Source organism: Dufourea novaeangliae, unplaced genomic scaffold, assembly GCF_001272555.1.
Source record: "Dufourea novaeangliae isolate 0120121106 unplaced genomic scaffold, ASM127255v1 scaffold144, whole genome shotgun sequence".
Classification (NCBI taxonomy): domain Eukaryota; kingdom Metazoa; phylum Arthropoda; class Insecta; order Hymenoptera; family Halictidae; genus Dufourea; species Dufourea novaeangliae.
The window spans coordinates 462906-477872 of record NW_015374021.1 but is presented as its reverse complement, the minus strand read 5'-3'; the positions used below and the strand labels follow the sequence as shown (position 1 = coordinate 477872).

Sequence of the window (14967 nt, the reverse complement as noted above, 5' to 3'; positions counted from 1 at the left end):
CTTTCCTAATTTGTCCATCAATTACATCGACCATACCACGAGCTCGATCCCTCCAATTTCATTCGCATAAGCGTCACGGGCGCGCACTAGTTGCGCCCCCTCGGTCTCGCTTACACCCCATCCCCCGTCAAACCCCCACCACCCCCATAATCAACTGCCTCTAAACCTAATCGGCCTAATGAACCGTGCACGGTGGCGACGAAAGAGTTCGATTACATTGGAAGTAGACCTGGATCCCCCTAGATTCGTTCTACGTGTAAACCCCCTGAATGTGTCCAGGATTCTTTCCAACCCCATATTAAATCAAGGATGAGACACTGACCATCGTCTGATTTTGCAACCGGTTCCAGGAGAACGTCGCCGTTCGAGATAGTGTCGAAGGGGAGTGATCATCGACGTACGGTGTGTGACCGCGTGGGTGCGTGCATGGAAAATAAGACGACCCCAGGAGTGGCCCGTGGTACGAAGGCGAACGAGGCGGAGCAAGGTGGCGGCTCCTCCGCTAACCGGACGAGCGGCGCGGTGTGAGAAAAATGTCGAGCGCCGCGGACAGTCCTGATGGGATGGCTTTGCAGTCACACTACTCCCTTCGATGGAACAATCATCAGACCCACATACTACAGGCGTTCGAGGCGTTGCTGCACGCCGAGGTGCTCGTCGACGTGACACTGGTCTGTGCCGAGACCAGCCTCAGGGCGCACAAGGTTGTCCTTAGTGCCTGCAGGTACGGAAACGTTTTTATTATTAGTAATTAATTTATTTCCACGGAATAGAAACCCATTGGATTATTACATAAGTGACAGATCTACAAAGACACGTACATACAGTACCGGACAAAAGTATTCGTACACCCTTTACAACGTAACAACTGTTTTAAAATTGGTACCCAAATAACTTAAGTTCTTTTGTGAAGTTAGGGACATTAGTTTACTAAATTATGTGTAAAAAAAAATATTGAAAAAGGTTCAATTGGTCAGAATCGTGAATAAAATAGTAAAGGTCGTTTTTTACAACTTTTTAATCTGACGGTATAATGAAAATTTAATAAATACATATCGAAGATTTATGTTAGTTAAATACATGTTCAATACTTCATCAAAATCGGTTAACGTTGCTACGAGATACAAACGATTAAAAATGTCGGAAATCGCAATTTTTCACAACTTCCGACCTACAATTGTACTAAATATAAAATTGCTTATACCTTTTGATGCCTCTCGCTCGTTTTTGTATCAACCGATTTCAATGAAAGTTTCAATATGTATATAACTAGTATAAATCTCCGACGTGTATTTATTAAATTTTCATTATAGCCTCAGATTAAAAAGTTGTAAAAAACGACCATTGCTATTTTCTTCGCGATTCCGATCAATTGCAACTTTTTCAATTTTTTTTACACATTATTTAATAAACTAATGTCCCTAACTTCACAAAAGAACTCAAGGCATTAGAACCAATTTTAAAAAAGTTGTTCCCTTTTAAATGGTGTACGAATACTTTTGTCCGGTACTCCATATGAACCCCAGTGCCAGAGTGTATTAAGTCCACTTCTTTTTATTAATGACATTTTACATGTTTCCTATGTCAAATTTTCCACTGGTTGCGATGGTAAAAATTATTTTCTTCTAGGTCGTTTAGTTTTTAATATACACAGTGTAAAAATAATATTAGGTCCATATTTTGTTCCGAACCAGACAATGTAAGGTTCAGTGCATAGGGGACTTAATGCAATGTTCACCATTTCTATACATAGGTATATCTAGACTTAGCGATTGCTTCTCGTTGAATTCTTACCGAACGATTCCAAGTATCAAGGTTTTCACACCTTTGATTTGCTCTCCTCTAAAGTTTGGTATGACTTTAACTCTTCGAAGAACAGGATTTTACCAGAAAACGAAATACCTACTTGCATAGAAATTGTTTTCTATAACATGTGATAAAGTAGTTTTAATTTAATTATTGTTTATTCCTAGTATGTTTCACGACTTAAAAGTGGTACGAGTAACGTTTCACCAGCAAGTTCAAGCGCTAAAAAACCAACTTGTTCGCTGCAATTGTTCGCTTGCATACAAATTCTGTTTATTAGGTCGCTATTGTTAAATCTGGATGTGTGTGTCGAAGGTCTAAAAAGTGCGGGAGTTTTAACTGGTTTCTAACTAGAATAAACTCTAACTAAATTTCTAACTAAAATTTTGTGTAGAAAATAAAGGCCTACTGAAACTCTTCTGGTTTCAAGCTTCATTATGTTGAAGTTTTGCATTATCTCGTTATAGTCATGATTGAAAGGAAGCATAGGTTGGCCCGATTTATATGCTATTCGGCGAAGTATTTTGAGTTGTGATTAAAGATGTAGTATGATGTTGAGTCTTTGAAGTCTGCTATTTCTGAGTATGAAGCCTATGGATCTATTAGCTTTGGATACAACGTCCAGAATGTGACACAGTTAAATGACAGCGTGGACGTGATGGTTACACCAAGATCACGTGTGCTAGATTTAGATGATAGTTGTATTCCGCCTGGTGAATAAGGGAAGATATAAGGGTTGCTTTTCCTAGTGAATCTCATGATTTGGCCTTTATCAATATTGAGATCCATTCTATTACGAACACACCATTCATCCAGTCCGTCTATATTTGACTGTGAGTTATAACTATCCGAGGCTGTTGCAATTCGCCTCATTGTGTCGCCAATATGTCGCATGTATATTCGACAATGTTGCCACAAAACCATAGACGTACAGGGTATGCGATCAAAAAGTTCGTGCAGTTGTTAAATTTCTTGTGATAGAATTATTCGGTAAAAAAATTTCTTTTTCCGTGAGGTTGACACAATTGTCTCTGACATCTGTGCCTATTTTCAGCAATATTGCTTGCATCGGTTAGATTTTACAGTCAATTCGGTAACTTGCGATTTACCGTAGTGAGCAATCTTTTTTAAGTCAAATCAAATGTTGAAGTCTTTCTTAATCTTTTTGTATTGTGTATCATGCATTTTTATCACAAGGTGCTACGGTCAATAAGGAATATTAATTAGGTGTTTTACGTCGATTGCGTGGATCAATCGTAGAAGCAACCTGATTTGTTGAAAGATAACTCGTAGAGATAGCACGACGATATTAACTTCTAACCAAATATGACACAGTGCTAATAACGCAGCCACTGTATTTATCTGATGCCGTCGGCGTTGTTCTTGTGTTGTTGCATATGTCAGTTAGTAAAACAATGACTGTATATGCATATTCAGATATGTGTCTTTCCCTTGTATCACAAAAATAAAGCATTCTAGAAGTTGCAAAATGAATGAAATAAAATATCACGTGTAAAAGCATAAGCATGCAAGTAAAAAAGAGAAAATTGTTTCTTGCAAATAAGGAAATTTATAAAAATTTATGAAGTTTTCACATTCTTAACAAACCATCGATAATTGTGAATTTTTTGCACACAGTGATTGTCTCCATTCCTTACGGTTAAGAATTTGTGTCTAAAATAACAAAAAAATCATGTTGTTTATAAATGACGCATCGTAAAAAGTTTTTCTTCTGGTGAAGTAAATGATCATTAAAAAACTGCACAATTTCTACATTTAAAGTTTTGTTCTATCTCATACCGTTGCAAAGTTATATGTATAAAAAGAAACGAAAAACCGTGGTAACTTTAAGGGCTGATTCCACCCTTTCGAAATTAATTTCCGCAGAACAAAAAAAAATTGCTCCTGGCATACTTCAACATTCTCTACATTCACATGAAGTTTCATTGAAATGAGAATTTTTGGATTGTTAACATTCCTTTGTGAGGATGATTATGAAAATTCTAATAAATATTCTTTTTGTGGTGGGACACTTCTCCAAATACTCTAATTTATACAATAGCATAAATGAGGAACAATTATTTCCCTCTTCGATAGGTAAACAGGAATAACAATTAATGACTGACGAATAACAGAAGGGCTTGGCACGCGAATAATAAATAATTGGGTTTACGAGTAACTCGAATAATAATTATTTACTCGTTACTTTTATGCAAATAAAAGTTTATTCAAATTATGCCCAACTCTGTTGTATTTCGTGTTCTTCAAACCTGAGATGCACTTCTGATCGTTTCCTTCATTGCTTATTGTGATCCAACACTACAATGCATTAACGTGTTAGCACATTGACCATTGTGTCATCCATGTATACGTAACGCAATTTTTGGTACACAGCTATAGATTAATCGTCGCAGTAGGATGTTCCGTGAAACAGACTTAGTTAGTGCCTATAAGTTTCAAGACAACTAAAAGAATAACCAATGTGATTAACGTTAGATTATGGGTTTTCATCTGATTCCAAAAATATCGTCGGTTCTGTTAATGGGATTTTTACGGGTGTTAAGTTGGTAGTCAAGATGATATCTTGTCATTTGAATTAAACTGAATCTTCTAATAATTTCCTACTTTGGTATTTACTTACTCAAAGATTCTTTCTTCAAAATGCATCGTAATAGCTGTAGTAGCGTACATCACATCGTATTTACGTTCACTGCAGGATATGTTGTTTCATATCATTATTATTCTGCTTTAATTTGGTTCACGAGAGTGTTAATGGACGAAAAATTAATCAATTGATTCTAGACTTATTATTTGAATATTATTTGTCCCTTGTAAGAACTGCAATACTGTTTTACCGTCGTTTATGTTCAATTTTCATAATACATACTTGTTGTTTCACTAACAAATTTTTAGCAGTGAAATAATTCTAGTGTGCGTATATAGTCTTGAAAAGTAATGAGAAAATAGGGTTATAGATTAACAGGAAATTTTTGGGATGCAGTCCCAGTATTTTCCTGTGGCTTTTCGCGAATCGCAGAAAATTATTTAAGATCTCGTATATTAGCAGTTTTGAATATCGAAATTTAATTATCATTTATTAGTGAAGTATGAACAACTCGTATGCTTGGCTCTATTGGGTAAAGGATAAAGGATAAATAAGTGGATAAAAATATTATCAGAATAAATCGAACGTTTCAGGGATTCAATTATTCAACGAAAATGGTTCTACATGGCCCAATCAAATATGATACCTAGTGAATCTACATAGCATTCGTAATTATGTAGTGCACATGGGTGTAGTCAGGTTATCAGTAAGGGGGGGAGGGAGCAAAAATGTTAACACATCGACTGCCACAGTGAAAAAGGCTGTACGTAGCCAGACACACTTTATTTTGTTGTTAAAGTCATAAATCGTTTAAATGCGTTTTGTTAATAGAGGCTGTTGGTCGTGTTTCAAATTATACTGCAATATTAAATATTACGCAAAAATTTTGTAACTCTAGGAGTGAGGGGGTGAGGGGCAAAATTCAATTGTTTTCTTGTAGAGTGGGGCAAAAGCAACTGTTTTCTGTCCAAAAGGGGGGGCGGCGTTCCCCCATGGTAGTACAATATACAATACGTAATACGAAATAGTGGGGAGAGTGTTTGACAACGTCGATAGCAATCTATAACGCCATTTTCAATATATCTTCTGACTTTAAACGTTGAATACATGTTGAGAATAAAGTGTACTTATCACGAATTACGTTCCTATGATACTTCTTATTACCACTTCTCGCTAAACCACGCGTGGTATTCAATCAAATGATTACTTTTTGTTACTGGTCTGTATCTCTTATGCAAACGACACGAACGAATTACTTTTCTAGGCGTTTTATTTTATGCCACAAAAGTAAAAAAATTATCATTCAACTATTTCGAATAACTTTGAATACAATCTAATCCACATCATATAGATTTCGATCACAAAGTCAATTATTTCTCGTGCAACCCCTTTGAAGCAGTATTTAAAGATTGTGTCACGCGAAACATGATGAAATTTACCTTTTATTCGCTTAATGTACATAAGCAAATTTTTAAGGATGGCATAGATTTAAATTTAGACTACCAATTGTTAGTTTCTGAAGAAATCAAACTCTTATCATTTTAGTTTCTATTTTCATGAAACATATCGGGAGAATTTTCTTAAATATCAATTGTAAATTATACCATGATGTACTAAATTCTGTTTACCGGTTCAAGTGTAAGGCGCCGGAGTAACTGCTGTACTCGACATTCCGTGCTAACTCTGTTACTACGTTGTTTTCGCTTTTTACACAGATTTTTTCACACATTACTGCTTTTACTATTTTAATTATGGATTTCTGGTGCAGTAAGATCGTTTTACGTTGCAAATCATACAGATTTTGTTTCTTGACTCGCAAATTCTTCCAAGTTATATTGCCGAATTCGTTTTTACACTTCAATATAACAGTCATATTGGACTCTGCTCTAGACATCATAAATGTCACTCTCTAACGAAACATTTACGATACTGTGCCGAAATTATAGCGTATCTGGTTTTGAATATCTTCTAAAATTGAATTCCTTTGGTTGCGTCATAGGAGGAATAATCAGGAAATAAACGTATTTAATTAATTCGAGTAAAGTATTAACAAAGGAACAAATGCATTTGCGCTTGTTTATACGAAAGATTGTAACGTGGTCAGCAGAAAATTTCTAAGTCATTAACGACGTACAGAAAACAATAGTTCCTGTATTTTGCAAGTCAAAATTTTTAGTATCAACATAAAACATTATGAGACATACGTTTCATTTGTCTATGATACTTTCTTGACATACATTCGTGCCTTTCATTGCAGTTTGGTAATCCTTTTATGAAATAATTTTTTCAAGGATTATCTTCATTACAGCCTAATATAATAGAAAACATAGCTACCACTTCTTTCTCTCGTCGTTCCATCTTTGTATTAATGTTACGACTCACTTTCGATTAAATTCTTGATGTATAATTAATCTGCCTGCTATTATTGTAACATTATATTTCTTTGTCTAGTTTATCATGAAATACTTATGACAACGGTTGAAATTTAAAATATTAGATTGTGTCCATAAATAACTCTCGTTACGGAATACATTTTTTTAGAAAAATCTGCGCCACTTATATTATCATTGATCAATTACCACGTAAATGAAATTTTTTCGTTAATAATAATAATAATAATAATGCAAAAGGCATTACAGACTAACCTAATTTGTAAATTATCTACGAGAGAAAGAAAAAAATCTAACGATTTAATGTTTTACCATAAAGTAATCCAGATATCAACCAAAGTTCCGAAGAATGTAATAGAAGTACTTGAATGATGTTCTACGTATTTGTAGCAGCTAATCGAAAAAATTCTAAAAATTTTCACGGAATGTTCATTAAAATTCCGACATTTTGAAAATGATGTACTAGCTTCTCCAGCTTCTCAACCTTTCACTAAAAATGTACGAAATAGCAATTTTGGCGGTAATACTGGCTGTCGAAGTAGAAAAACTTGAATTAGCGTGACAGTGGAATTAATATTCAAAGGATATATCTTCGATATATTTTATTGTTTAGGATAAACACTATGTATCAAGCAATAATTCTTAAAAGAATTAAGTGGGGTTTGTTGACACGAATGTCTCACTTTCCATTACGTTTTCGTTACCTTACACAAGCAATCCGAAATATATTACATCATTACATATGAAATGTTAGGTTTTCTTTTCAGTGGCACTTTACAATCTATTCAACTGAAACGAATTTTATTTACTTTAAGCATAATTTACGTTCTACGTATGTTAAATTTTGAAATTTAAACCTAATTTTTCGAAAATATTATTACAATCTTTTCGTTAGAAGATAATGCTTACCAAAAATCGTAAATATAGTTTCATAGAATTTATGTTTATGTCTGATTCAAAATTTTCAAATGTACGTACAAAAATAGATTTTTAGACGAATTACGTCTTAATTCATCGTCTGTTAATTTATTCTTTATACTATAATATTAAGTAATCCAAATAGCGTCTCGTAAAAAGTACCTAAAGACTGAACACGTTGAGTGCCGCAGTGAAAAAGGTCGTACGTAACCAGACACACATTATTTCGTTTTTTGAGGCATAAGTCGTTGAAAGTTTACGCGTTTAGTTAATAGAAGTTATTGGTCTTATCTTAAATTATACTGCGATATTAATTTTACGGAAAAATGTTGTGTCAAAATAATCCAGTCTCTTTGCAATGTACGTGTCACCCATATTTGGGTGACGTGGCAGTCAAAGTGTTAAGGAACAGTTGGTATCTATCGTCAATAATTTTCATCAGGGATCGAAAAAATTGTAGAACTTTTTATGAGGTTCTATTTAAAACATGGACCGTGGGACTTTTTTAAAACACGTCCTCACATTATAAGTTCTTATAAGAACAGATAAACAAAAGTTCTTGAACATAAAAGCTTTAATTTCAATAGAACTTGTAAAATATAAAAAAAAAAGTTTTCTGTAACATGAACAGATACTGAATAGTATTCAATGAATAGGACTACAACAACATTGAATAATTATATTAATGCAATAATACTATCATAGTTATAATACTATCACGCTAAATAGCAAAAATTAAATAGTACAATAATACATAGTTGTATAGTATTCACATATATGTATACATATTATATGTATATTATATTATAGAATTTCTATGTATTTCAATTCATTTAAGTTCAAGAAAAATCGTATTTAGGTATTATTCTTGACAAGTTCTCTTTTCTGTGCAGTACTTCTTATGAAACCATTAATTGCTTATACTATGATCTTCATACCTTTCATTAAATGAACATATGAATAATATGATACTGTATTGTTAAATAAAACTACTTAATAGTTTGATACTTATGTTTATCTTATGGAACCTTTTTCAATAATCGTTCTAAAATAACATGTTTGCTTTTCTAAATAAATATTTGTTCCGTGGGAACACTTTTTAAAGAAGTTCCTAAGGGTAATATTTATTTCCATAGAAATTCCACAGGAACAGATATTTTCTTGAACAAAACACATAAGTTCGAATGGAATTTTTTTTAAAACAAAAAGATAACTGTTTATCTCGATCCCTGATTTTCATTCATAAAAGTGTAACCAAATATAACGATCAATGAAACCGACATTTCATAAGCGACGAGCTAATAATTTCCAGCCAACAATGCGATACCCCACCAATGACCGTTCTAAAAAAAGCAACTCCTCGCATTGAAAAACACTCGTGGTCGATTTACGCGATACTTGTTCCGTGTTTTACCGGTCAGTTGGATTCAGAGTACAACACGATAATGTTCTTCTTGCGACGCGATACGTATGACGCAAACGCAGCGAAAGTTTCGTACCATCCGGAACCGGCTACCTGGCGATATCCGTAAGGGAACACTAATTCTCGCTGTACCCTTTTTTTGCCCGTGATTCCGTCTGTAAAACGAGCAGCAACCTCTTCTGTTGGCTGGTCACTCCACGTCGAACGAGCATGCGCTGAGTGCAACAAATAGTAGACAACTATTCTGTCCGTGCAGAGCTTAGACCGTTTCCGTTCCCGTCAACTGTGACGGCAGAACGACGCGAAGCAACATTTTTCTTCGATACAGAAATTCCGTACTACCCCAGATTCGACGACAGACTGTTACCAATTACGACGGAAGAAAAATGACTGGAAAGTTTCCAGCAAGTTTAAGAACCATCCGTAAATACACGTGTACCTCGTACGACGTTCGAACTCTTTTCAGCATCGTAAAGATTGTGCATACTCGGTTCTTGCTTTAAGCGCAAGGGGTTGCGTGTCCGATAATGACCGAGTAAATCAAGCATAATTGTCTTATAAGAAATAAAAGAACCGAGAGAGAGGATTAGCGGAAGGGGGGACTGTATTATAAAACGCCATGCGTGCGAACTTAGATTGTGCTCTTTAATATTTTCCTCTATCCCAATCACAATTAACCCTAGATTGCCAACCAACGTAAAAATTTCCGTATAGTTTGCGTTAAGTTGCTGCCATTTTGTTAATTGACCATTTGATCACTTCAACGTCTAGGAGTTTTTCCCTCCACTCACATCGGGAACTACAAAGCTTGCTCTCTTATCAGTCACAGTCGTACATTGTTTTCAGTTGAGTGAACAGTGACATCCTACACGTAAAATGTCAGTGCAGACTGTGCCCTTTTGGAAGAAAGAGAATAACAACTACTTATGGTAATAAATGCTCTGGAGTCTAAAGCATTATGTGGTGAACATCAAATGAAAACTTGTTCGTACTGTAACCAAAACACAGATTCAGATATTTGATCTTATAGTGTGTTATTTTTATTTTATTCGATATGTAATAGGTTTTGGTCCTTCAAGGTGGAATTGTTTCGCATGAATTGGGTTTATTTTATTAAACGTGATCATATAAAAACATATTCTTGTAATCGCAAGCAAGAGGTAATCATAAATAATTCATACGTAATTTTCACGTATCATTGGCATTAATCTATATATACAATATAAAAGAAAAAGTCCTGACTGACTGATTCATCAACGTCCAGCTCTTATTATTTAACCTAGGAACATGAAAGTTTAGGGGATAGCTTCCTCTTAGGACGAATCTACTTAGAAAGGACTGTTCGAAATTCAACACCTAAAGGGGTGAAAAGGGATAAAATGTGTTTCTATGGATTTCTCAGTATCTCTTAATCCAGATGTGATGTTCCACTGCTTGTTGCTTCAAAATGATACTTACACAAATGCTTGAAAAGTAATTACAGGATATTTTTGAAATTCCATCTCCAGCGGGCAAAAAGGTGTCCGAATATACGAGAATAAATACAATAATATATATATTTTTTTTCTTTTTTTAACAATACAATTTAGAAATTTTGTTAAAAATAATTTTGCCATATCCCGAAATCCACGCAAGCGAAGCTGCGGGAAAATATGTACTATATAGGAACGTTGACAATTTAGGTTTAATATACTCTTTACCAAGGTATAGTCCAACCAATACCTATATACGATAGTTCAATAACAACAGTAACAAGATACTGTACATTCCACGGCGGAATGCGAAGATTATCCTTCTCCATTAATCTGACATATTCCTTATTGTTTCAGTCCGTTCTTCGAAAGGATATTCGCGGAACACCCCTGCAAGCATCCGGTGATCGTGTTGAAGGACTTTCCCGGCCACGAGGTGGCAGCGCTGATCGACTTTATGTACCGGGGCGAGGTTCGCGTCGGTCGCGAGGAACTGCCCGGGCTGATGAGAGCTGCGGAGAGTCTACAGGTGCGTGGATTGGCATCGTCGGAGCCGAGGCCTGCCTCGCCGCCGGAGACACCAACCGCTGATCTTCTTCTGGGCGAGCCGTCGACGCCTGAGGGCGCCAGGCAAGGCACCCCCGAGGAGGACGACAACGCGTCGGAGAGCACAGCGCCGGCGTCCACGCGGGAACCAATGGCGGCGACCACGCCGACGATATTTCATCCCGCGAGAGATCATCGGGACAGGTTACCGCACATGGGTCACTTGAACTTCGGAATCCGTGAGCTACGGGAGAGCTGCGGGTCGCCGTTGTTACCCAGGCGGAAGCAAGCGCGTCCACGAAGGAGATCGGGCGAGCTGGTGCCGCAAGATCTCAGCAGACCTCATCCGCCACCGAGTCTAAGTCCGCCAGTGAGCGGTTTGAACCTGACCGGTGGCCAACAACAGTCGCAGCACCAACAGCACCACCAACAGCACAACCACCACCATCATCATCATCATCAACAACAATCGACGATCCCGCAGAATCAACAGCACCAGGAGGACATAGCGGAGAATCTCTCGATGAAGAGATCCCTGTCGCCTAGCGGCACCGAACAACACCACGTGAAAGCGGAGAGCAGCGAGGCGGCAAGCAGTCCAAGGGGATCACCATTGACCGGCACCAGTCTGCTCCACCACGATGGTTCCCTCCAAGACATCCCGTCTGCGGCGGCGGCAGCAGCGGCGGCGGCGGCGGCTGCGGCGGGCCTGCCGGCGATGTCGGCGTTGTCGTTGACGCCGCCGCACCATCACAGCGAGTACCTGACGAGTCTGGGCCAGCTAGCGGCCCAATGGTTGCCAAATCATCCGCAGAACCAACTGCCACCACCGCATCAGGGTCATCATCCGCGGGAAGGTAGCAGTCCGCACGGGCCCAATCGAACGCATCCGTATCAGCAGCAACAACAGCAACAACAGCAGCAACAGGAGTCACCGTTGACACCTCGACGTAGCTCGGTCGCATCCATGTTCCCGTTGGACGGGGTCGCGTCTCTGGGCGGTGGACTGTTCCCGCACGCCGGCGCCCTCGACAGGGGATCCCTTTTAGCGGATCTCCACGATAGCTTTAAGCCGGAAACGCTGCACGGCTTGTTCGGCGCGGCGGGTCTCGGTGGTCATCATCCTGTGAAGAAGCCCAAGAAGCACAGGGGCGACGGCGACACGCCTCGTAGATGGGGGGACCACGGTAGCCGGGGTCTGCCCGTCGGTAGACCGAAGGGTCAGCACAGCGCGCCCCGAGGCGGACCACCCAGGTCGTGGACGAACGCGGAACTTACCGAGGCGTTGCAGCACGTCTGGAACAAGAAGATGACCACGTCTCAGGCGAGCCGGATCTTCGGTATCCCGTACAACAGCCTGCTGATGTACGTACGGGGGAAGTACGGCAAAAGTCTGAAGCTCGAGCAGCTCAGGAGGGATTGCACGGGCGCGACCACGGGCGAGGTAATGATGAACTCGTTGAACAACAACGTCAAGACCGTCCAGCCGCCCACGCAAATGACCCATCCGCTTGCCGGTTTGCCGCCGCATCCGGGCGATGACAGCGGGTTTCCACATCATTCGTTGCTCGGTGGTAATCTGCCGCAGGGTTTCTTTCCCGATTTCGCGGCCGCCGCATTCCCCGTACCGGTCAGTATGGTGCACTTACTACCCCCCAGCGAACAGAAGGCGTTCGAACCACCAGGGAATCCTGGGGGCGGTGGTGGAGGAGGTGGTGGTGGCAACGGAGGTGACCTGTCCACCACGCGGAGCAGTCGGACACCGTCGCCGATCGATCATCATCATCATCACCATCACCACGAGTCGTTGCAGCCGCAACCGCCGCAATCGGCGCCCGCGCTACTTCAACAAAATGGTTCGGATTAGAAGAATATCGTTTTACTCGTGGTCATAGGTACGCGCGTTGATACTTATTAATCCTTGTTGAAGGCCCACGGACACATCGGTGTCCGATCACACACACACACACACACACACACACACACACACCAATCATCCCCACCCACTCCCACGTTTAACGATCCCTCGACACGAGACACGTGACACACGTTCACGGCACCACGCGGTACAAAGACCACACACACACACACACACACACAGACAGACAGACACACGCGCCCGCGCGCGATCTCACCCCAGCTCCTGCCCATCCCCGATATTTTGCGCGAGATTGTTCTCTTTTTCACAAGACTGACTATCACCAATTACAGCTCCCGGGGTACGTTCGACGGACGTTCCGCCCTGCTCAAATCCACGCTTAAGCCACGCTGTCGCCACGTGTCACTTCTGTCTTTCCTTACGGTTCCTCTCGAACCTTCTTAGCTCTGTCTTTCTCCCGTCAGCAAAAATATTGACGTCGATCCCCCTTTGTCCGTCGATCGCGAAACGCCAGACTCCAGTCGAGCGTGCCGGCGAAATTCTCTTTCCTCGCGCGCGAGAGATCCCCGTCGCGTCTTCTTCGAGACCCCCATCCTCGCACCACTTCGTCTTCTTGGTTAAAATTAGTGACCTGTGTACCCGCCTCCCCTCCCGAGACAGCTCCATGGGAAAAAGAAGAGTCATCCACCGGTGTATTTTCTGGTGCTTGTTCCACACTCACCCCTTTCCACACACGACCAATCCACAATCCTCACTGTACGTGTTAAAAGTCGACGGGAAAGCAAAAAAAAACGATCCCGGTTCGGCTAATAAGGACGCGACGAGGCGGTTTTCGGAGCGGAGACTTTCACCGGCGGGCGAGACCAACTCGTATTCATCACTATAAATAGTTCCTGCTACAAGAGCGATTATACCAAATAGTACTGTAAAACGGCCGAGTAAATACGGATTGCTTGCTGTATGGAGAATAGCAATACGCCCGGAGATTGTAATGCTCGCAACTACCGCTTCGCTTGGAAATCGCGGAACCCGCCCGGGGGAAAGTGACGCACGGACACACAGGTGTCTACCTTCGAGCAGTCCTCGTGGCCCTGTGATTGTTACATCGTGGTAAGGTGGTAGGCCCCCTACCTATACTCGAGCAATAGTTGTTAAAATGCGGATTGTTAAAGATACCTGTTCCAAGACATACGCTCGGTGTCCAGCGAGGCGACACGCCGTTAAACGATCGTTAACCAGGCTGCAGAGACAATCATAGAGACGCGCACATTCTCAGTGACACAGCCTCGTATCACCATTGTTCACCTAGCAAATACCGTTGTTATCAAATCACTCTCTATATTACCTTCGCGAACGTTCACCGAATAGTAAAAAAATAGGTCCCTCGCTGCCCATGGAGCGGCGTTATAACGAGCTTCCAGTTGAATATTGCTTTACACGTTCTCCAGCAACCTACACACGAGGACAGCTAACCACGGTAAAACTTCGATTATTGCTCGAAACGAACTACAGCATAAACGCCCGATGTTCATCCTTAACATTAAGGGAGTCTCCCCTTGACGCAACGTGAGGCTCAACGGCCGAGTACTTTAACCAATTAACAATCGATATTCATCTAATTTATGAACGCCCAATTTTCGGAACACTAATCAATGTTTCACTGTACTCTCTGTGTTCAGTTCGTGCGTCACTCACGAAGCGATCCGTCGTCGTTCACCGATTCGGTTCCCGGAAGCAATAAAACGCCTCGCGGAGTACCGACTAACCGATCCGCGGACGATTTCACAGAACAATCTTTACGATCTTGGGTGGGTAGGGGGGTTGCGTAATGGTCCCATAGACAGGTGGGGGAGCAGGGGGCTCGCTAAGAATTCTCTCCTCTTTGTTCGCGGCTCGCCAAGATTTCTTCCTCTTGTTCCTCGCGACTC

The 14967-nt window shown here is 40.4% G+C and overlaps 1 protein-coding gene across 1 annotated transcript; it reads left to right on the top strand.

Annotated features, from left to right (window-relative positions):
* Window positions 1–359: 359 nt before the first annotated feature.
* LOC107189132 (protein jim lovell-like) lies at window positions 360–14090 on the top strand. The gene is made up of 2 exons (XM_015577605.1): window positions 360–724; window positions 10972–14090. The coding sequence occupies exons 1-2, from the start codon at window positions 534–536 to the stop codon at window positions 13025–13027; spliced, it is 2247 nt and encodes a 748-aa protein (XP_015433091.1). The 5' UTR covers window positions 360–533; the 3' UTR covers window positions 13028–14090.
* The last annotated feature ends 877 nt before the right edge of the window (window positions 14091–14967 follow it).

Excerpts from the sequence above, each read along its gene's own strand:
- LOC107189132 (XM_015577605.1), top strand. The coding sequence starts at position 534 with ATGTCGAGCGCCGCGGACAGTCCTGATGGGATGGCTTTGCAGTCACAC. Across the intron at positions 725-10,971 it reads GTTGTCCTTAGTGCCTGCAG|TCCGTTCTTCGAAAGGATAT; the intron begins GTACGGAAACGT and ends TTATTGTTTCAG.